At 38.7% G+C, this 25,123-nt stretch overlaps 2 protein-coding genes across 3 annotated transcripts in view; one reads left to right on the top strand and one right to left on the bottom strand.

Annotated features, from left to right (window-relative positions):
- The first annotated feature begins 3,191 nt into the window (after positions 1-3,191).
- Positions 3,192-14,013, top strand: si:ch73-54f23.4 (zinc-binding protein A33). Its single transcript, XM_057835283.1, has 6 exons — positions 3,192-3,248; positions 8,110-8,205; positions 8,280-8,513; positions 8,716-8,738; positions 8,834-8,949; positions 13,266-14,013. The coding sequence occupies exons 1-6, from the start codon at positions 3,192-3,194 to the stop codon at positions 13,820-13,822; spliced, it is 1,083 nt and encodes a 360-aa protein (XP_057691266.1). The 3' UTR covers positions 13,823-14,013.
- The window catches only part of si:dkeyp-77h1.4 (uncharacterized), an 85,302-nt gene continuing 70,921 nt past the window's right edge, over positions 10,743-25,123 (bottom strand). The window contains exon 12 of one of the 2 annotated variants that reach the window (XM_057833773.1): positions 10,743-23,241. In XM_057833773.1, coding sequence (XP_057689756.1) covers positions 23,186-23,241 — 56 coding nt within the window. In that variant the 3' untranslated portion in view covers positions 10,743-23,185. The remainder of the gene's footprint in view (positions 23,242-25,123) is intronic. The other variant, XM_057833772.1, reaches the window with a different exon arrangement.

The following is a 25,123-nucleotide window of genomic DNA, read 5'->3' on the forward strand; positions in this document are numbered from 1 at the left end:
TGTTAGTCAGATGATCTGTTCGAAAAATAATTTTGACCCATTATGAAATACTTTGACGGATTCTTGTTCATTTCATTCATTTTTGTTGTTTGTTTTATTGCTTTACAACTTTAATACACAACATTTTAACGGCCAGGTCTTTATTTTACAAGGGAAGTTTAGAATTTTTGACATTAGGCTTAATCTTCGAGTTAGCGGGGGTTTAATTACCAGGAGTCAGTGGAGTTGATTTCAACTAATTTTGTGAATTTGACAGTTATTTGTTGGTTTCAGGGCTCCTGCGTGGCTAAACTAGGCGAGTCAATGGTGCTTGCTTAGCATGCCAATGAAAAACTTTACAGATCTACGAACAGATCCAATATAATCAGACAAATTCAAAATGCAGATCATTGCTCAAAATGCCCATGCGGCCATAACAATGTCACACCAAACTGCCGTAATTCATGTCATTCCGCAGGACCATTTTTTTTTAGATGCGTAAGGCTACAACATTAGAGAAGAGTGCTTTGGCCACTTGTGCTCAGCCCCTTTGGTTCCCCCCAAAAATGAAAAAAACGATGTGATATCACTCCGCCCTACTTGCCTCGACAGCCTGTTTCCTGCAGTGCTGCTGAATTACAAATGTTGCTGTTCATAATGCAGTTATTGAGATGCAATGGTAAGTTTTAATAGATTTATCCTGAAAACAAAGCCAACACTATTGATTGCATGGGTAATTGGTGATTCTCGTACTAGCATTTTTTTTCCATTGGTATGCTAAGCAGGCACCATTGATTCACGCTAGCTTAGCCACTCTGGAGCCCCGAAACCAAGGGCGTCGTTTTGGTCTCAACATTGGTAGGGACGATATAAGAGCATAACCTGCATGTACACTTTTTGCTGTGGACGGGACATTTATAAGACCAAACAGACTCGGTGAACGAGGATCAGGGCTACATTTATCACCAATATGACCTTATTAATTGATAGGCTAAATGATCAATGCAAAATTATCTGTATTGACTTATACTAAATTTCATGTGTATTGGTTCAGGTTATACACCGTTCGATTCAAACCGTTGTTTTCAAAAACTACTAAAGAAACATTTTGAAAACTTCCAGAATAAATGTCTGGATTTTATTAGCAAATTTAAATTGTAATATTTGAACACTAATTATATTAACATACACAAGAAATACAAACTTGTTAATCAGCAATTAACTATCTATAAGAGGGTAATCCTTCGTTCACTACATTTCTTACAGTTTAATTAATGTTAACAGTATAAAAATTACAGGATATTTCTCTCAACGCAGCTCCCTCCTCGAGTTTGAGGAATTCACACAGATTAATGTTATGCTAACTCTGATGCAGGTCGGACTTTCAGTAGCAAAATTAGTGGTGTGTTCCCCACCTCCACAACATTGACGTCTTTTTACATTATTTACAGTGGCTGTTGCTGCTGGTGGAAAAAAACTAAACTAATATCCCTCGTCTTCGAAGGGGGTGGAGGAAGCAGCATGTTGTCGACATGTATTTCTGTCGGGGCTGTGTGAGTGAGAGTGTCGGGGGTGGATGGAGTCATCAGCCAATCAAACGTGCGTTTGAGGGGAAAAAAATGGACTGGCACATTCAGCAATTACAAGGGGTCGATGTAAGTAATGAAAGTACTGTAATTCACTTAATAATGGTCGGGTCGATTCTATCCTTACAACATATGGGAACACAATCTAAATGATCTATATAACCTAAGCCATTATGTAATGCAAATAAGGTTGCTTAAAAGTTGGTGCGAACAATTTCAGCATCCTGAAAACTTGCTAGTGTTATGTCCCTACCATCCCTATGCAAACCTACGCCCTTGTCCGAAACTAATAGGTAACTAACAAACTGCACGGAATTTGTTGAAATCAACTGCACCGACTAATTAAACCGCCGCTAATTTGAAGATTAAGCCTTATGTCAAAAATTCTGAACTTCCCCTTTAAATTCATTTATAGGAAAGTCAATTACATGGAATAACATATTTCAGCCTGGGGGGCGGGATCTCATCCTATGTTCAAAAGTCATCAAGAAGTTTTTGGGCAAATGTCAGCCATGGCCTTTATGGATAGCTTTAATTAACAGACTCAAGGTCCAGATTTCAACAATACAATACAAGGAAAATATTTAAAAATAATAATAATAAGAAAAAGAAAAAGTAAGCTCCAGTACAGTGACACAGCGCTGGGTCTCGTAGTGACCCACTTTTGAAAGGCACCTATACCAGTGCTTCCAGAACCATGACATGCAGCATGTAGAATTGTACAAAATGTTAGTCAGGCCCAAGACAATCACATTTTTAGAACCATTCACACTACTAATAAAATAAATTATTTATTATGCTTTCAATGTTATTCCAATGTGTCTCTTGTATACAGCTGCCTGCCTCATGGTGGATTTGCTGCACTAAACCGTACAGGTCACATGGCAGCACCCAGCAGCATGAATTATAGATGGGGTAGAATTTTGCAGAGGGTGCGTAATGCTGCCTCGCAATACGTAGACCCCTTGTGTGTGTGTGTATTGGTGAGGGCACAACGTCGATGAAAGGTGAACACTCAATGTTTCAAAATGGAAGACACGCGGAATGAGGCAGGACACTGGCAAGTCTCCAGCTACAGTGCAAAGCTTGTCGGCATGGCAACCCATCTTACGGACAATGTCACGTCTCCTAAAACCACAAACGTGACCTTTTCTCTTCCCACATTGTCTGCCCTCACTGTCATATCTGGTGGGATTCCAGCAGATAGGATTCTCTCTAAAATGCCGCAGTGTCATTTCGGGGCAATAAAAAGCGTCGCAATGGCTCCGGGCTGCACTGCATTACCTCACCCGCCTCCCCCTTTGATGAGAAATCGATGAGATACCTTGACAAATTTAAACCTGTCCAGAAAATTTGTGGCACTCTGTCATATCTTGTTCCCGTTTGTTACCTAAAGCCAAAAATAGCCTGTTCTTTGTCTGCTGCCATAAATCACATGATGCCTGCTTCACTCAGAGCCCTACATCCACCATTTTTTATGCAGCTCTCCATGAGCTGTGTTATGTATTGTTTCCTGTTATTTTTAGCTTGTCATCTAATGTGCCCAACAACACACAGTTGCGCACTCCAGTCTCTGTTTTACATGAAGAGTCTTCTCACTTTTGCTTTCTGTCCACATTGACTGGAATGTATGGAAATTACACAAATAACATCTGCAACAGAGGCCTGCTCTCTGAATACAAGGTAAGCCATCTACTAGGCAACCTTGCTGTATAGTGCTATACTAGCTACCCATAGGCGGAGTGTCAGCAATAAACTTAACTTACAAGAATACTTATAATAGTAAGTTGACAATGAGCGTTTTTTGTTTGCCATCATTCTTGAGGGTAATTCTAAATATGGAAGTTAGGCAATACTTTTCGCAAAGATCGTCATCCATTGAATTTGGTACGCCCGCCTGTGTCGTGCCAATGTAGTTACCAGAGTCAAAAATTGTATCCCCTGGGTGGAGCCAGATAGAGGTAGATTTGTGTCTTTATTATTCATTCCAAAATATTTTTTATTCAATAAGTTACAGTATATGTTATTCAAAAAAAAAAGTTGCTTCAAATAAAATACATATTTTCAACCGAAAAAGTCACTTCAATACAAAAAATGTGTTTGAATGCAAAAATATATATATTTATTTTTTTTGATTGAAGTCAAGTTTTTTTTTTTTTTTTTTTGATTGAATCAACTTTTTGATTGAAATAATGTTGATTTGTGTTTGGGTCACATTTTGGCTCGGACATTTTTCTGTATTATTCAATCAAAAAATAAGTTGCTTAAAAAAAAAAAAGATTTTCCAAAAGACAAATCATTTCAATTAAAAAAAGAAAATTTTCAATGATAGAAAAAAAATTTTGAATGCGATTTGAGATTGAAAAATTTGCGTTTGAACCCTTAATTTCTCATTGAAAAAGTTTTCTTTGATTGAAGCAATCCTTTTTGTGTTTAGGCCATTTATGATTAGGACATTTGTGTCTAAATCATTCAATCCCCCCAAAAGTTGCTTCAATCACAAAAAATATTTTCAATAAAAGAAATATATATATATATACATACTTATATACAGTGGGGTGAACAAGTATTTGATACACCGCCGATTTTGCTGGTTTTCCCACTTGCAAGCCATGTAGAGGTCTGTAATTTGTATCATAAGTTCTCTTCAACTGTGAGGGACGGAATCTAATACAAAAATCCAGAAAATCACATTGTATAATTTTTAAATAATACATTTGTATTTAACTGCATGAAATAAGTATTTGATACATTACCATCTAGTAAATATTTCGGCTCTTAGTTCTTTTTTAAGAACCCCTCCTGTTCTCCACTCATTACCGGAAATAACTGCACCTGTTTGAACTTGTTACCTGTATAAAGACACCTGTTCACATGCTCAAACAAACAAACTCCAACCTCTCCACAATGGCCAAGACCAAAGATTTGTGTAAGGACATCAGGGATAAAATAATAGACCTGCACAAGGCTGGGATGTGGCGACAGGAAAATAAGCAAGCAGCTTGGTGAGAAGGTAACAACTGTTGGAGCGATTATTAGAAAATGGAAGAAGTTCAAGTTGACGGTCAATCTGCCTTGTTCTGGGGCTCCATGCAAGATCTCACCTCGTGGGGCATCACTGATCATGAGGAAGGTGAGGGATCAGCCCAGAACTACACGGCAGGACCTGGTCGATGACCTGAAGAGAGCCGGAACCACAGTCTCGAAGAAAACCATCGGAAACCCATTACGCCGTCATGGATTAAAATCCTACAGCGCACGCAAGGTCCCGCTGCTGAAGCCAGTGCATGTCCAGACACGTCTGAAGCTTGCCACTGACCATCTGGATGATCCAGAGGAGCAATGGGAGAAGGTCATGTGGTCGGATGAGACCAAAATTGAACTTTTTGGTCTAAACTCGGCTCGTCGTGTTTGGAGGAAAAAGAAGGATGAGTACAACCCCAAGAACACCATCCCAACCGTGAAACATGGAGGAGGAAACATCATTTTTTTGGGGCTGCTTCTCTGCCAAGGGTACATGACGACTGCACCGTATTGAGGGGAGGATGGATGGGGCTATGTATCGCCAGATCTTGGCTGACAATCTCCTTCCTTCAGTGAGAGCCCTGAAGATGGGTTGTGGCTGGGTCTTCCAGCATGACAACGACCCAAAGCACACAGCCAAAGCAACTAAAGAGTGGCTCCGTAAGAAGCATCTTAGGGTCCTGGAGTGGCCTAGCCAGTCACCAGATCTGAACCCGATGGAAAATCTATGGAGGGAGCTGAAAGTCCGTGTTGCCCTTCAGCAGCCCCGAAACCTGAAGGCTCTGGAGAAGATCTGCATGGAGGAGTGGGCCAAAATCCCTGCTGCAGTGTGTGCAAACCTTGTCAAGGACTACAGGAAACGTTTGGTATCTGTAATAGCAAACAAAGGTTTCTGTACCAAATATTTAGTTCGATTTTTGTGATGTATCAAATACTTATTTCATGCAATTAAATGCAAATTTATCATTTAAAAATCATACAACGTGATTTTCTGTTTTTTTGTATTAGATTCCGTCCCTCACAGTTGAAGAGAACTTATGATACAAATTACAGACCTCTACATGCTTTGCAAGTGGGAAAACCAGCAAAATCGGCAGTGTATCAAATACTTGTTCTCCCCACTGTATATACATATATAGATTAAATTATATGCAAAGCAAATGACTGTCTAAGGTGCTTGAAAAATAATTTCGACCCATCATAAAAATGTTTTTTTTTGTTCATTTCATTCATTTTTGGTGCAGTTTTATTGCTTTACACCTTTCATATACATATATACAGTGGGGAGAACAAGTATTTGATACACTGCCAATGGGTTTTCCCATTGACAGTGTATCAAATACTTGTTCTCCCCACTGTATATATATATATATATACTTTATATAGGAAAGACAATTACATGCAATGAAACTTTTCGGCCACCGAGGGGGGGCCTAGCCGCCCTGGCCCCCCCTTAAAATCCGCTTATGTATCAACCTACAGTTCATCAAATTTTAATCACAATATCCCCAGCCATGATTAAATTAAACCTGATTGTCGGTGATTTTTATATTTAAAATTCATGTGTAATCAATCAGGCACTTTTACCAATACAGTCACATTATTATCAGACTCCAGGCATTGTCTGAAAGGGGTTGATGGGTCACTGCAGAATTTTTTAAAATAGTCTTATTCTGATCAAATGGTAACATGGGATGTATGAGTTAGAGTAAGACATTTAATCAAGGCTAACTATTTTATGAAAATGAAAAGTAGAAACGAGGACATAAATTTGCCCGACTCATTCTTCTGGAAAACTGTCTGATGATATCAAATCTAACATAGCATGTGATTCACTGCTTTCTTTTTTCTTCTACCATAGTAAAAAGGTTATGTTAACAGCGTTGCGTGCATGTTGGTGAACTCATGTTACATGATTGGAAATATTATATTTATTAAAACCAATGTTCCCAAAGTAACAAGAGACAACAAGGAAGAAATGATATGCAAACAAATTGAAATTTCATTTTAACCATTTTATTTAAGATTAAATTTGGTCACGGGGGCGGGACATGTGAAAAATAGCATTGTTCGTTTGCTAAAAGTGATTTAAATAACTTCAAGCAATACAGTGATCCCTCGCTACTTCACGCTTCAAACGTCGCGCCCTCAGTACATCGCAGATTTTTTTTTTTTTTCCCCCAATTAAAAAAAAAAAAAATACAAATGAGATGTCCCGATCCGATCGCGTAGTCTCACTCTCCCTCCCTTTCTCCCTCTCCCTGCTCTTTGATCGTCAGGCAGTTCACTGGAGTTGTTTATTAAAGTTAACGATGATTGACAGATGTTTGGGTTTGAGCTCTCCAGAGACACAATGTCAAAGTGCCGCATGCGTCAATCATCGTTTAACTTGTTAAAAACTTGCTGTGGTAACGCATTGTGTGTTAGTGAGCAGCTTAAGCGGATTTGAGTGGACTCACTCAATGAAGCATCTAATAAAGCCAAGCATTTTTCTACTACTTTATTCTTGTTTAAAAGTAATTCTGTGGGACAGTAACATGTTTAAAACTTGTACTAATAATTATTACATTTGAAGTGCTTAAAAAAAATTATCAAAATATCTATATACATTTTTTTAATTATACTTTGAGGAAAAAGTGAAAAAACATGTCTTGTATGTATCTCTTTCCAATGCTAAATCTAAATAAATACATTGAAAAAAAAAAATCTTTTTGGGGGTGGGGGGGTGCACTACTTCGTAGTTTTTCAATTATCGCGGCAGGTTGTGTTCCCCATTAACTGCGGAAAACCCTCGATCACTGTATTTTCTTTGTCTTTTTAGATGCAGTCTGAGGATAAGTAAATTTACACAGAAACTGCATGTTAAAGTATGTTGTATGTGGATTTTTTTGTTTTTGGTTTTTTTTTGTAATTTGAAAGCCGGAATATGAAATGTCCTCCAAAGAATGACCCTTAATCTACGAAACCACTTTGAAATCCAGTTACATGAGAAATAAAAGTGTCCCTCAGGGATCCCTACTGGCACCACTGACGTTAGCACATTATTTGTTCGTCCTATCAACCTTTTTCCCTCTCACTTACTACTTGAGAAGACAATAAGAAGAAAACGTGACAGAAGAGAACACAAATTTTTAAAAATTGTGAAAAGTTGAACAAAATATCTGACTTAATCTTTTTCTCTCTCGTATTAGTGCTGTGATCCCCCAAAAACAAAGTAAAAACTACACAATGAAACAAACTCATTTTCATTGAATAATCCATTGAACAACTGGTTGCTGGATCTCCTTTTTGGCAAAACAAAACTTTTTTTTTTTTTTAATCATTCACAATCCCAAAAAAAAAAACTCAAAGAAAATCATAAAATCCATTTTTCATTCAGGCAAGGCCTATTGACAGGTTCAATATCGCTCTTCTATCTATCAACTAATCTATCGTTGCTACCCAACATAATGCATCACCTTACAGTATACCTGTCACTATTGATGTGTATGGTTGCCCAGTCAGTCTTTGTGTATGACAGGACAAGCTGATCCAGGCTATTAAAAGAATCCAGCATGAAGCGGACGACTGCAGGGAGGCAGAGAACGAGACATACGTTGAGTCGGTGAAACTTGAGGTACAGTCTTTTTCTTGCTAAATATTTAATACTAACATTTCTTTTCGACTTATATTGTCTGTTTGGTTTCAAAGAGCCAGTTTGACAGCCTGGAACGAGAGATCCGAGCTGAGTTCGGGAATCTTCATCGATACCTGGACGAGGAAGAACGCAAATACCTGGAGCGACTGAAGACTGAGCAAGGGAAAGCGCTGAAAAGACTGAAAGAGAGAGAGAATGCCATCTACCAGCAACGCAAGGACCTGGAGGGAGCAATAGCTGTGCTCAATGCCAAACTGAGCGAAGAGGAGAGCGCCAATATGCTCAAAGTGAGGAAAATATTGCAGAAAAACACATTGGCATTCAGACTGAAATGCTGAATGGACAAGTATTTGATGATAAATATTGATTGGCTTGACATTTGCCTGCGTTGGGAGTCCAAATCAATGTTGTCACTTAAAAGTGACATGCTGTGCATTTATTGGTGAGCAAAGGTTCAAGTAATATTCTTAAAACTTTCTTTCAATGCAGGACATACAAGATCTTATCAAAAGGTGAGCACCTTGTACCGTATACTCATCAATGATGTGTTACATATGCGTCACTTAACACTCATCAATCATTAACATGCTTCATGTGGTCCAAGCAGATCTCAGGTAAGATTCATTCCCCCTGCAGAGCTTGACCGCGAGTTGCACTCAAGCTACTTTGTGGGTCCCATCCAGTACAGAATATGGAAGCACATGAAAAGCAGCCTGTACCCAAGTATGTACTTGTTATATAAGAAAGTTACTGTGTGGTCAGTGTAAAAACAGTTCGTCTTTAGAGCAACTGTGGTTTGTCTTCACCCGTCAATAACAGACAAAAGTTAAAAAAAGGAAGAAAAAAAATCCACCTGTAATTTGGGCCCTTTTTTCCCTCCAAACCCCCCCAAATTATTGAATAAACCCTGATAAACAAGTTTCCATGTTGTTGGTTTCCCTCTAAACAAGCTGAAATCATAATAAATATATAAATATATAACATTTTTATATAAAATATAAAAAAATGTAAAGAAATATTGTGGGAAAATACCCAGGAATAGGTGAGGTGGTCCAAGTGTCCACTGTCGCGTGAAGTCAATTGACTGGTTCTGGTCCATTACAAACCATCGATCTATTATTACCTGTAAAAAGTACTATTGGTGTTTTAAAGGGATCCACAGATAGAAAGGCTTGTAGTTCTTAAAAGATAAACATTATTATGAGTTAAAATAATTTGGATATTAAAACCCCTCTTGCTGCCGGGTTTCCAGAGTATGACTCTAGTGACATCAACATGTCATCTGTTCAACCCTTTCAGTTTGAACCCGAGAGGAACATTAATGAGCATGACAGCGCTGTCGATATTTCACAAAATGAGCAGCAAACGCAAAATGAACAGGAAGGATAGGCTGAGATGAGACAAGAGTAGGACAAAACCGGTGTTCTGCCAAAATGTGCTACACCGGCAAAACGTCCTACAAAATAAGCTTTCAGCTTGTTTTGTTTAGATGCATACAGACAGAACATAATAAAGATGCCTTTAGAAAATACTTAAATGTAGTAATATCAAATAAAGGTGGTTTACATACCCTACGTGCCGAATGTGGCCAACACATCAACGATCTGCTTTAACGCTACCACAAGAAAACTCAATGTCTAAAGTATGAGTGGGAAACAAATGCAAAAAGCATTTCTGAGGCTATGAAAAGGTAACAAAGACTCAGTAAAAACACAAATAGTAAGTATTCGCCGCTTTTAATCGATGTGCGCATGTGTTGGACGTCTCGCCACATAGAAGGGATTGCAGAAGACCGGTAGTGTTCGTCTTGTGAGTGACAAACTACGTCATCACCCCGAGCATCCATTGCGTGCAGAAAACATGGCGTCCTCCGTAGGTCAAAGCATGTACTAAATATTATAGATTTTCAAATTAATGGCAATATTTTATGTGTTTTTTAATAACATATTTTAGTAAAAGAGAACAATTGTGGCTTATTTGAGCCTACGAGTGAAGTCCGAGGTTCCCTTTCAAGAAAAAATAAAGTCTGGATTGGTTTGAATGCTTACCGTGTCTCCCGGAATTGCGCCTATCAAAAACATGTATGCTAGATTAATGGAAGACTCTAAATTCTCAATCGTTATGAATGTTCATATCTATAGCTGCTTTCTCATTGCAGGAACTATCCGCAGTTCCTAGAACTAGGCACCAGGAACTTGAGTTCCGAGAACCATTTTAGTTCTTACTCTGAGGTAGGGACTTCCATGTGGGGCCGTAAGAACTCGATTACATACAGTGGGGCAAATAGGTATTTAGTCAACCACCAATTGTGCAAGTTCTCCTACTTGAAAAGATTAGAGAGGCCTGTAATTGCCAACATGGGTAAACCTCAACCATGAGAGACAGAATGCGGGGGAAAAAACAGAAAATCACATTGTTTGATTTTTAAAGAATTTATTTCCAAATTAGAGTGGAAAATAAGAATTTGGTCACCTACAAACAAGCAAGATTTCCGGCTGTCAAAGAGGTCTAACTTCTCCTAACGAGGTCTAACAAGGCTCCACTCGTTACCTGTATTAATGGCACCTGTTTTAACAAATTATCGGTACTCCACAACCTCAGTCAGTCACACTCCAAACTCCACTATGGCCAAGACCAAAGAGCTGTCGAAGGACACCAGAGACAAAATTGTAGACCTGCACCAGGCTGGGAAGACTGAATCTACAATAGGTAAAACACTTGGTGTAAAGAAATCAACTGTGGGTGCAATTATTAGAACATGGAAGACATACAAGACCACTGATAATCTCCCTCGATCTGGGGCTCCATGCAAGACCTCACCCCGTGGCGTCAAAATGATAACAAGAACGGTGAGCAAAAATCCCAGAACCACACGGGGGGACCTCGTGAATGACCTACAGAGAGCTGGGACCACAGTAACAAAGGCTACTATCAGTAACACAATGCACCGCAAGAGACTCAAATCCTGCATTGCCAGACGTGTCCCCCTGCTGAAGAGAGTACACGTCCAGGCCCGTCTGCGGTTCGCTAGAGAACATTTGGATGATCCAGAAGAGGATGGGGAGAATGTGTTATGGTCAGATGAAACAAAAATAGAACTTTTTGTTAGAATCACAGGTTGTCGTGTTTGGAGGAGAAAAAATACTGAATTGCATCCGAAGAACACCATACCCACTGTGAAGCATGGGGGTGGAAACATCATGCTTTGGGGCTGTTTTTCTGCAAAGGGACCAGGACGACTGATCTGTTTAAAGGAAAGAATAAATGGGGCCATTTATCGAGAGATTTTGAGTGAAAATCTCCTTCCATCAGCAAGGGCATTGAAGATGAGACATGGCTGGGTCTTTCAGCATGACAATGATCCCAAACACACAGCCAGGGCAACAAAGGAGTGGCTTCACAAGAAGCATTTCAAGGTCCTGGAGTGGCATAGCCAGTCTCCAGATCTCAACCCCATAGAAAATCTGTGGAGGGAGTTGAAAGTCCATGACAGCCTCAAAACATCACTGCTCTATAGGAGATCTGCATGGAGGAATGGGCCAAAATACCAGCAACAGTGTGTGAAAAGCTTGTGAAGAGTTAGACAAAATGTTTGGCCTCTCTTATTGCCAACAAAGGGTACATAACAAAGTATTGAGATTAACTTTATTGTATTGACCAAATACTTATTTTCCACCATGATTTGCAAATAAATTCTTTAAAAATCAAACAATGTGATTTTCTGTTTTTTTTTCTTCCACATTCTGTCTCTCCTGGTTGAGGTTTACCCATGTTGACAATTACATGCCTCTCTAATATTTTCAAGTCAGAGAACTTGCACAATTAGTGGTTGACTAAATACTTATGTGCCCCACTGTAGTTGTTTGGTGATTTGCTGAAATCAGCAGCTACGCCCCTTAGATATTCGCACGTCTCAAGGAGCCGCCATCTTTTTTAAAAATACTCTTTACTAAATATGTGTGCACTTCCAGCTGGATTTGCTTGCCGATGAATCTATTCCCTTCAAATATGCAAGAATTGCTACTGTGTCCTCAATAGTCTCCATTACGTTGTTTCCTGTTCAGCTTAGTTTTCGTGGTTTTATTTTGCCATAGGTGGGTATGGCGAGTAAATAACGCGTCACTGGCACAGAGCACAGCAGTTCGTATTAGGCGCAGTGTGAACACGAATGCCTGGCAAAGGATATTTCAGATTAACTACTGGAGTGTCCTATAGTTATAGGAACTGTCCAAAATGTCTCTATGGCTAGGTTCATACCGCAGGTCTTAATGCACGAATGACGAACCGATTTTTTCGTGTTTTTCCAACTCGAGTGAGGCATTAACTTAGAAGATAGAAATGGACCATTTCAAATACGATCTAGGTCACTTTCGTATGTGGTTTAAATCCGATCTGGGCCACATTTTGCCAGAATGTGGTGGTGGTCTGAACTGTCAAGTCACCCAAATCGGAATTAATGCAACTATTACGTCAGCAAAGAGTTAGCGAGACAGGGCGCTACGGTAGCGGTGCAGCTGTGCATTAGCATTGGCGCCTAACTTGAACGCGGCTTTTGGGGAAAGGCTTGACAACAGTCATAAAAAAAATATAAAATGGTTTGAGGATAAGCCTGAGGATGCTCGGTTTTCTCTCTGGTCCAAATGAGCAATATTTCTAGATTGCTTACACAGCCAGCAGTCGGGGCAAACTGTCCGTATGTGTGTGTGTGCGTCATGTGTAGTCATTTGGTTTAATGCTCCTGCGCATGCGGGTCAGTTTGCTCAGCGCATCACATGCTCAATGGACAAAGTCAGTCTGAACGGGCATGCCAAAAAACAGATATGACCAAAAAAAAATCAGAATTGTGCATTAAGACCTGTAGTATGAACCTGGCCTATGAGACGCAATATAGGATTTTAATGTTCTGAGTGAAGAACTCTCGTAACTGAATCTTGCTTGTACTGCAACTCAAATTTTGGCTGCCAACACAAAGCTAAATATTAAAAACGTGTCAATTGGTTATGCGAAAAGCATAAAACGTTGTCTGTGTTTCCTTCCAGATATAACACAGGTCGTGTTCGACAAAGACACAGCCCACCATCTCCTGTCCATGTCCTCGTCCTGCACCTCAGTGTGGTTTGACGACACTAAAGAGGCGCCAGAATGCTGCCGAGATAACCCCAAACGCTTCCACTACTACTACTGCGTGCTGGGCCGTGAGGGCTTCAGTGTGGGGCGACACTACTGGGAGGTGGAAGTGGGCAACAAGACCGCGTGGAGGCTGGGTGTGGCGCGGGCTGACATGCCCAGAGGGGAGATGGCAGCCACGGGCACATCAAGTGGTCTTTGGACTTTGGCCCTTAAGAACGGAGACATCTTGGCATGCACTGATCCCACACCTGCCAAGGTCAATGTGCCGCTAAGCCTGAGTCGTGTTGGCGTGTTTTTGGACTGTGAAAGAGAAGAGGTGTCTTTCTATAATGCTGAGAATATGTCACCTGTCTACACCTTTGCCACAGGAACACTTTTAGTCCCTGTACATCCCTTCTTTAACCCCTGTGATACAGATGATGGCAGAAACACAGCTCCCATTCGCATCTTTAGCCCCTCGCTATGACCGAGGGCTTTGTTCATTCCTGTAAAACGCATTAGAGCTAAAGTACTTTCAAAAAAACATTTGGGGTGACATTTTCCTGAAGAATTTACGAATAAACGGAAGTCACAATGTTTCATTTCAAGGATTGCGTCCTAAAAAATAGCATAATAACGACAACTACAATTCTCATTTTAATTTTTTTTTCTAACCAAATGTCAGGTTTCTAAATTTTGGGGATTAAAGGGGGGGGGGGGGGGGGGCAAAACAAAACACTTTGATCTTACCTTAGCAATGCAGCTTCATACATACTGTATAATGTATAACTTAAAAAAACAAACCAAAAAACAACAACAATGCCTTTTGTTGCCTGAGAAAACCTGTTTTTTTCCCCCCAAATGTTTTTATACTTTCATAGCACACCAAGAATAAATTGGCTACCGTCCTGCAGTCGTTATTTTTGATCCCTTCTCATGAAGGTCACCATACTGCCAACACCATGTCACTCAACATCACCCCGTCTGTTGTATAATAGACACGCCACTAATCCCAATGCCGAGCTCTGTGCTTCCATAACCTTGACGACATGCCATTTGTTTGTTGAGATGCCAAACACTTGACACTGAAGCTTTCAAAAGCTTCCAAAACTTCACCCTCAGCCTTTTGTTCCAACAACTAAGACCTTAAGTCAGCCTTGAAGAAGTTCACTTCTCTTCCTAGAGTGCTGTTCTAACTAGTTTAATTAACTAACACGAGAATAAAATAAGACAGAAGGAGCAGAATTGGCATTTAATTTGGAGCGCAGATACTCATTTAGAAAAAGACTTATCACACAATAAATTGACGATAATCTGTCTGTCAGGCTTCAATCGGCGACTGGCTAGTCGTCAATTTGGTGGGTTAGGGTTATCTTCTGTTTTATAACAACTGGTCTCAGGTAAATTTACTATTTTTCATGTGGATTATTTAACCTAGTGAACATCTATTAAAAAGTTATTATTAGTTTAAATCATTCACTGCCATGCCAGGTCACAAAGTATGTGTTGTGGTAGTTAGTAGAGGGGAATGGATGTTTTCAACATCCATTGATGGCAATAGACATCCAATTCATTTTAACTGGGAGGGGTTTCTTCCAGCCCCTCCCAGTTAAAATGGATTGGACGTCTATTGTTGTCAACAGCAGTCAAAGAGATAGATTATGTGAAATATTAAAAATAAATAAAGAAATAAAGAAATTAATTAAATGGATACAATTCCCAGAATAAAATACGAACAAACCATTTTTTTTAATTGATATCTTTTCCTATCCTCTTTTTATATTTATTACAAAAAATGTTAAAAATACTTTTTATTTATTACTATTTAAACCCCTTTTTAACCCGCATTTTTTCTGCGGCGCAAAAGAAAAAAAATCACTGATTTTTACTCAAACACAAGAACAAAGTGCAATTTTTTGTTTCGGGGATATTTCGTGCTTTTATTGGTTGTTTTTAATGTTAATGTTAATGTGTTTTTGATAGGAAATGAGAACTTAAGTTTTCCTTTTTGAAGTTGCGATTGTCTCAGCCATTTTCAAAGAGCCAAAAATAGCACAGAAGGAAACCTCAGGATTTGATTTCGATGGGTAAAGTTTCCTCCAATCATCTTCCAGAAGTGGCAATAGCAACTAAATTCAGTCTATATATTGGTTTAGAGACGCAAATGAGTCATGTCCTTCAGCAGCATGTTGAGGTCTGAAGTGGTTGAATAATTGGTGTTTTTTTCCCAAAATGGATCCTTCAATTAGTTCATTCATCTTCCGAACTGCTTATCCTCAACGAGGGTCTCGGGGGTGCTGGAGCCTATTCCAGGTAACTATGGGCAGTAGGCGGGGCACACTCTGAATAGGTTGCCAGCCAATCTCAGCGCACAAGAAGGCGAACAAACATTAACGAAAACACTCATACCTAGGGAAAATTTAGACTGCTCAATCAGCCTACCGCGCATGATTTTTAGGATGTGGGAGGAAATCGGAGTAATAAGATTACATGCAAATAGTTCATACATTTTATTTAAAATTATTTACATATGGCGGAAAACACAGACCAGGCTGAAAAAGCAGTATCTGCTCTCGCACTCCTCTTTAAAAGAAACTGCTGTATTTTAAGCCAAAACAACTGTTGTGTTTGATAGACCAATATGTCTATATGCTGCCATAGCAGATTCATGGCGCATTAAGCCCCAGACATATTTTTAATTTGTCCATTTTACCCTTGAAACCCCCGTTTACAGACGTTGCGCAGCCGCTTCTGTTTCAACCCAGCCATAAAACAAAGGTAATTCATTATATTTATTTTTCAAAATGTCATTTTTAGCTTAGAATCATTAAGTAATGTCTAATATTTTGTTTAAAAAAAACAACTTTAATAAATTATTCACTCGCATATTTTAAACTTTTAAACAAATTACGTCACAATGAAAAAAATGGCGTCTGTAAAAAAGTCACATATATCTACCTCATAACTACCGCTTCATTGTATTTTTTTTGTTACTGTCGCATTTTCCCCGATATGTAAGATGATAAATAATCGATCCAAACAAAGAAAAATTTAAACAAAAAGTTTAAAAAGGTAAATATATTAAAAAGAAAATCTTGACGCCTCTTTGATGTCTGTGATTTCTGCATCGCGGCCCTTGTTATATGACCATGTTTCACCCATAAAATCCCCCCAAAATCCTGCTGTGGCCATTCACAGCTGTGTCGTCACACTCAGTGATACATGCTACAAGGAGTTTTTTTTGATCGGGGTGGCGTAGTTCAGTGGTAGAGTAGTTGTCCCCCAACACAGAGGTTGTGGGTTCAATTCTCCCCCCGATGAACTCGCCTAGGTGTCCTTGAGCAAGATACTGAACCCCACGTTGCTCCTGGTGCGTCACCAGTAGGTGGATGGCGAGATAGTGTAAAGCACTTTGAGCGCCTTGAAAGGTGGAAAAGCGCTATATAAGTATAACACCATTTACCATCGAAACAAGGTAAGTGTGCGATAATATCTCATTTAAGTCATGGTGTCTTTAATTCTGCTCTCACCTCCAGTTAGGGTTTTCCTGTTTGAAAAATACAGTGCCCTCCATAATTATTGGCACCCTGAAAAAGATGTGTTTTTTAGCTTCTAATGATTTTTTAAAATTCAAATAATATGGGACCTTAATGGGAAAAAAAAGAGAAAAATCCAACTTTCAATACAAGTGCATTCATTTATTGGGGAAAAAATCCCACATAAAGAAAAATTTTTTTGACATCAAATAATGTGTGTCACTATTATTAGCACCCCTGGTGTTAATACTTTGTACAACCCCCTTTTGCCAACAAAACAAGGTCTGGGGACTGAGATGGCCATGGGAGGAGCTTGATTTTGTGTCTGGTGAACCATTTCTGTGTAGATTTGGCCATATGTTTAGGGTCATTGTCTTGCTGAAAGACCCAGTGACGACCCATCTTCAGCTTTCGGGCAGAGGGCAACAGATTTTGATTTAAAATGTCCTGGTATTTCAAAGCATTCATGATGCCATGCACCCTAACAAGGTTCCCAGGGCCTTTGGAAGCGAAACAGCCCACAGCATCACTGACCCACCCCCATACTTCACAGTGGGTATGAGGTGCTTTTCAGCATGCGCATCTTTCGTGGCACGCCAGACCCACTTAGAGTGTTTGTTGCCAAAAAGCTCAATCTTGGTCTCATCTGACCAAAGCACACGGTTCCAGTTGAAGCCTGGGACCGTGTATAAAAAATTATTAGAAGCTAAAAAACACATCTTTTTCAGAGGTGCCAATAATTATGGAGGGCACTGTATGTATGTTTTTAATGCCCTCCTGTTTAATTTTTTTCTTCCCCCAGAAAATTAAGATTTTAAGCTTTGCAATGATGTATCACACATGCATATCGCACAATTTTGAGCCAAATTGGGGATCTCAGAGCGGACTTCGAGTCACCCTAGTGTTTTTCGCCATATATAAATTTCCCATCAGAAATATGTGCGGGCAAATCTAATACGACAACTGGATGTCAAACGGGGACCGCGAAATATATCCTGTTGGCTGTAGTTGGCCCCTGGGCCGCAAGTTTAAGACCCCTGTCCTATTTACATGTAACAAAAACATTTTTGAAAGAAAAAACATATTTCCTGCATAAGAGGGTTAAATTTTGATGGATTGCATGTAAATATGGCATGTCCATAACAACGTAAAACTGGTAACTTCATTCTATTTTACATGTATGTAAATAAAAATTTTGAAATAATTGATCCTCGTCAAAATTTTTTAACAACTGTGTTTCAGTTCCATTTTCAGTTCAAATCCAGTAACGATTCAACATTTCAAGCACACAAAAAACACAATGAACCCAACGTCTGACAAAAAAGGACACACAAATATATCAAAGTTACCACAACTTTTACTGTTTACTACAGGAGATTTTGTGACACATTCACACATTTTCGAACACAACATCACACGGACACGCTTCCAGATGGAAAGTCGCACACACGTCAATGCACTTCACACAAAACACCCGGGCGCGTATTACTGCTCGGTGATGGAACACGCAAACTTTCCACACACTCGCACATAGAAAGTGTAGGGTGACAAAAGCCTGCGTTGTTTTCTGTGGCCGTGCTGCATTCAGTGACATCAGTTACATTTGAACACAACACTGTACCACAAGAGAGCAATGTAAGAAATCTGAGACGGTATATACTTTTCAGCAGTGTTTGGCTTTTAAATGAGCTCAATGCATTAGTGAATATCAGTTGATATAGTATATAGCGTGGATAGTATATTGATGTCTTTTTTTCAAGGTTGCTGAGGAATTGAAATTAGTCGTCTTCTTTATTATTTTAGTATGATACAATAACCATTCCGTACACAAAAAAGTCAATTAGAGGGTTAATAAAGTGGTGTACACATGCAATATTTACAAGGCTATGGGTGTGTGTGTGCATGTGAATGTGTGTTTATGTGGAACCCGTCAGGCCACGACCAAAATGCGCTGCTTTTTTGGCCGTATCACACACAGGCACATTTTTAATTTTTGGATTTTAAGTGTTTTACGTTTCTAATTCTAATCCTATTACGTATATGGCTTTTGCAAATTTCTGATATACATCAATAAGGACCTGCTAATTAGAATAATTTTATATTTTGTTGATCATTTGACTGTTTCACTGCCATTGATAGACATCCAATCCATTTGAACTGGGAGATCTGACAGTAGTCATTCCCTCAGTACCAGCCAAAGAGTTAATCTAAGATTCAATTCATCTATATATGACTCAATTAATTCAGTGAATTTCGGTTTTCCGTGAGGTAGGGACATGTGTGACTACACATGTCAACTTGACTCGAGTCAAATTGAAAAGTAAGGTCATTTTTGGGTAATGTTGAAAGCCATATAGGAGACATTAAATAGGTCATTTACAACAGGGGTCCCCAACCAGTGGGTTCCAGCACCGGTCACTCACAACTAAATTTGAGAGTTTTGTACAATGTTTTCAGTTCAGAATTGTTGTATTCACATTACAATTTTATAGGGACAGTGCAGATACTAGAATCTAAAAGAAAAAACTACTAATTATTTGGCATGTACATAGAACGGTTAAGCAAAGATCCAATTAAATTGATTGAAATTGAAATCATAAATCAACATCGTCATTTTTTTTAATATGCCACTTATTGACAAGAATGGGTCTATAATGTCTGAAATGTTTCCACGACAAAATTGTTAAATACATCAATATTGCCTTGTATTTTTGATAGCTTTAGGTGAAATATAACCGTTTATTACTAACACTCCGATCCCCAGCAAATCCCACAATGCAACTCTGTGAGGTCATTACGCAACCAGTCAATTATGTACATATTTATTCGCCTCAAATCGATTTAAAACGATACTTCATACAAATTCACTAAGACAAATATAAAATACAAAGCATTTTGACATTTTTTAAAATCCCTGAAACATTTCACACATTTGAATGAATGAATGAATTTGAATGAACACCTTTATTATATTATTTTCAACAAAATGGCATATCTAAGTAATGACGATATTGATTGATGTTCTGTGTTTCGATCTATTTGATTGGATTTAACCAGAGGTGGGTAGTAACACGTTACATGTACTCCGTTATATTTACTTGAGCAACTTTTTTGAGAAAAATGTACTTCTAAGAGTAGTTTTACTAAGCCATACTTTTTACTTTTACTTGAGTAGATCTGTGAAGAAAAAAACGTTACTCTTATTCCGCTACTTTGGGCTACACAAGAGTCGTTACATTTACCCTCTTTATTCTAAATATTAGATTTATTTATTTTTTTGCTAGCGATGCTATTGCCAAGAGTAGCGCTACTAATTTCACCAATGAGACATCGCAACAATAATCACGACTCAATTACACCAATCAGACGCAAGTTTGGCCTTCTATGATCACACCAGTCTGTTCAAAAACGTGGCGTCTTTAAAGTACGGTCAAAAATGAAGTATTTGACATAGAGCGCTGCCCTCAACATGAGTGGAAAGTGTAGATTTAAACCTCTCTCCCAGTTTTTATTTGGCACCAACTGACCACGGAAAACCGGCGATATGATCCTTTTAATTTCATCATAGTAACCTTGAAGGAACTACAGTATTCACTTTTCAAACTAGGAACTATTTTCTCTACTAGAGGGCAGGGCAGTCATGCTTTTTGGACAAATAATGCTTCATTTCTGTTTTTTTTTTTTTACTTTCTTGCCGGAATTCAATGATATATATATATTTTTAAATTTCTTTGGCTTAACGTGGATATGTGATGGGTTTTGTACAGTATCATTATAACAACAGTTCATATAGATAAGTTAAAATACAATTGTTTAAAAAATAAAAAATAAGTAGTTACTCACAATGTTACTCATTACTTGACTTTTTTTCACTGGATACTTTTTTACTTGTGTACATTTTTTGGATGACAACTTTTACTCTTACTTGATTAATGCTATTTTAAAGTAAAGCTACCGTAATTTTGGGACGAAAAGCCGCTACTTTTTTCCTTCATTTTGAATACTGAGGCTTATTTGTTGATTTATTTGGGTTTATAGGTAACACTTTATTTGACAGCGGCGTTATAAGACTGTCATAAGACCGTCATAATTATGACATGACACTGTTATGGGCATTACTGAATGCTCATGACAGATGTCATTAAGTGTCATCTGGCACATTATGTCACTAACTCCATTTATGTCACGCTTGGATCTTTTACATCCATTCAAAAGTGAGATAATCTTATGGCACCACTGTTATATAAAGTGTTACAATATACCATAACTAGCAATTAATGAAACAACTGCAACAGTAACTGAAGAAATAATTAGCACAGAACATGAATTTTGATTGCTATTTAATCTGTAGCACTGTAATGCATGCTAGGAGGCATGTTGGACAACAACAGTGTTGACATCAGGTGGCAGCAGAGGTTCACTGTATCCACCAAGGGAGCAGTGACGGCCAAATGAAGCTTCTTGAAGCAATGAAGCTTTGCAGCCAATTGGTTCAAAGCTTCATGGTGGTTCATTTGGTCTTATGACAGTCGTATGATGCCGCTGTCAAATAGTGTTAAAATCTTTTGGTGTAAATATCCCATAATACAGTGAGGACAGCTGCGCCTTATAGTCCAGTGCGGCTTATCTATGAACAAATGCCACTTTCGTGCCAAATTTGGCTTATAGTGCGAAAATTTCAGTACTCTTACTTGAGTAAGATTTTTGGCTACTCTACCCACCTCTGGATGTGGCTATACAGTATATCAATTGGTGACAATGATACGATATTTGCTGATATGAAGTCTGGCACGATTTTCTCCACTTCCCCGAAATTTGATAGCCTTTAGGAACTAAACCCCACATTTTAATTGCACTGGCAGTGAATTGGAATAGTTGGGAACCCCTGAATTACAATATAGAGGATGACTGAATAATACCTTCAAGGATAAATACTGTTTCCATGCTGACATCAGGAGGATAAAAAACTTTCAAAGATATAGGCAGGGAGGAGCGGAAAAAAATGTCGAAAGAGGAAGAATGAAACCAGCAAAGTGGAATTAACTTACCACAAAAAAATGAGGGAACCGATTGGCATCTTTTCAGGAGATGGAGCAGGGTTTAGCTGTCAGCAAAGTAAAACTGCAAGCGTGTAAACAAAGGTTAGCAATTCGAGCATTAGCAGCAGTTTTATCAGAACGGACAAGCATGGCTTCATGAATAAAAGTGCAAATGAGACTCTCCTGACTGACTTGCCTGCCAGACTAATACTTTGTATTTCTCTTTCAAACAGTTTCTATCAATTGAGGATAAATTGTATTAAAACTAAAAAAAAGTGCATCAGAACACCATGTCTTGAAATATATATGACTTATATATATTCTCTGTATGTTAAATATACTGTACAATGCTATGCTCTAATCTGTCGCACAATTAAGACTAATGGACACCTCCCTCGAATAGCTCAACTTTACAATCGAAAAAAGATGGCAAGTGTAATTCATTTCATATAGGCGACACACGTTAACCGTTGAGCGCATTTAACTCTGTTGCTAACCAAAACAGGAGCACCAATAGACGCACAGAAACAGTCAATTAGTTAGTTATTTAGTTAATTCAAGTGCCGTTAACGCAGTGGTAAATAGTGGTGGTCACTTGTCAGTGTGGTGCATATTTAAATTTATGTTATTGGGAATTTTTGTTTTAATTTTGAGCTCCAGTTGTGTCTTTTTCTATGTTTGGTTGTGTGCCAAGACATATGCAGTATATATTTTTGCTGTAAATAAAATAGTGAAACACTGCTTTGGAAAACTAGTATGACTTCTGCATTTTTGTAAATGTGTATTTTCAAGTTAAACATAGCCCACATAGTTTTTTTTTTTTTTAGTTGACATCACTTTTGCAAGCATTTTTTGTTTTTTTTTTTGTTTTGCATATTTTGCATGCTAGTAAGTACATAGGCATTCAGTGTGTGGGCCAAAGTGACGCTGAAGTCAAATTGGTAGTAATTGGTTGTAAATGAAATGCACAACCCGGTAGTTTCTACTTGTAAACTCTGCATCTGCAGTCTGGCAGTTGTTGTTTTTGGAAGGAATTTCCAAATAAGAGCCTGCAAAATATACACATCTAAAATGTGATGCAGTGGTATAAATATTAATGGTTACGCTATGTTCAGGTATTAGGTCAACCAAGTTCCCAATTTGAGGAGAGGGGGTTTGATTGTCTTAAGTGATGGTGCATGGTGGTAGTGGGGGGGTCCCATGTGGTGAGTCCTTAGGTGTTGGTGGATTCTTCATCTTTGCCAGCACCGTTTGATTTGGGATCCACTGTACTGTTTACAGATTGGAACCTCCGATGAGATCAACTTGATCTGAGCTTGGCTCGGGGGTGCCTGCAAATACAGAAAGATTAAAGAAACGGTTGGATGGGTTTAACATTGGAACTTATACTGTAGGTCTATATGTAAAAATAATGTCACCAGTAGGGATGGGAATCGAAATCCGATTCCAATTCGGAACCGGTTCCGAGTGTTTCGAGGCCTCGACATCACAATGAAAAAGCCTTAACGATCCCTTTAACGATTCCTAAAGACGCGTATTGCGTCGTGACGTGTCTTGTTGTCCAGACGCATCAAACTAGCATGGCGCCAAGAACCACTCGCTCCAAAGTTTGACTACACTTCACCAGGAAAGAGTGTGAAAATGAAAGGTTATGACGGGTAAGCACGAGCATTGCAGCCATAAACATAACAATGACAGCACGTAGGTTCAAACGCTCAAAAGTGTGTCTTCACTTCACGAGGAAAAATTACAACAAAGCGACTTGCAGTCATTGCAAGGTGGAGGTAACTGCATCGGGAGGGAATACGACTGCGCTGTCCTCACAGAGAGGCTAAAGCTCAGTTCTGGCTATACAGCTAGCTAAACTCCCAAATGACGATGTAGAAGACGTTGGTATAATTTGCTGACTTTATTCAACCATCACTTGAGTGAAACTAAGAATAGAAATGAAACAAATCAATTTCGTCCCCAATAACAAACAGGTTTGCATCAATGTAAATCAGCGATGATTAGCTGCTAATAACAGTATGGTTAGCATTCGTTCGCTAGCATTAGCACATCGTTCAAACCACTACACAACTGGATTTAAGTGTCCGATCGCGAGTGGAAACACAACAACAACAACACAAAAGATGATACATACAGGCGTTGCCTCTGTAGATATTAACATTAACAAAGAACATAGGCTCGTAGAAGTGTTTCCCTCTCTCACTTCGCTCGCTCACTCGCTTGGATGCGGCATTTCTTCGGGTGCCCAAACTGCGGCCCGCGGCCCAAATACGGCCCGCCTCCACATTTGGTCCGGCCATTTTGAATTTTTTTTTTTCTCAATCGTGTTATTTATTTCCTGGCCTTTTTCCTTGAAGAATTCAGAGAGGATTATTTGGTTATTATCTATTTAATTAATAGTGCTTTTATTATTAATTATTATTATAATATTATTATTTTTATTTTATTTACTTTCATTCCGTGAAGAATCCAGAAAGGGTTATTTGATTGTGGCTTTCTGAAAAACAATAAATTTTTACATTTATGCACTTCTGCAATCGTCACACTTTTTCTGTTACAAACTGACCCCGGCCCCTCATCAGAGAAGGGAAAAGTTATGTGGCCCTCACAGGAAAAAGTTTGGGGACCCCTGCTTTAACACATATTGCCAAAGGCAGAACAACAACCTATCTGCCAATATATACCAATATTTTTTATTTCTATTGGATAAATGTTTCAGTAAAATGTTACACATTCTTGTGTATTTGCCACTTATTGCCACAGTTAACATTGAGGCTTTGGGCCTCTTTTGATTTCGTTGTGAGTTTGTAAGGTTGTGAGTTCTGATTAAACAAACTCGATGCCAATCAAATCGTTTGTTCTTTCCCCCCAAATTAGAATCGATAAGAGAATCGATAAAGAATCGAATCGTTAAGCAATATCGATAATGGAATCGGAATCGTAAAAATCCTATCAATTCCCATCCGTAGTCACCAGTAAAATGATTCCCTCTAAAAAAAACTCAATATGGTGGAATCTCTACATACGAATTGAATTCGTTCCAGGACCTGGTTTGTGAGTCGAAATGGTCGTACACTGCTGGCCAAAAGTATTGGCAACCCTGCAATTCTGTCAGATAATGCTCAATTTCTCCCAGAAAATGATTGCAATTACACATGCTTTGGTTGTAATATCTACATTTATTTTGCTTGCAATGAATAATCA

This window comes from Corythoichthys intestinalis, chromosome 4, assembly GCF_030265065.1.
Source record: "Corythoichthys intestinalis isolate RoL2023-P3 chromosome 4, ASM3026506v1, whole genome shotgun sequence".
In the NCBI taxonomy this organism is placed as follows: domain Eukaryota; kingdom Metazoa; phylum Chordata; class Actinopteri; order Syngnathiformes; family Syngnathidae; genus Corythoichthys; species Corythoichthys intestinalis.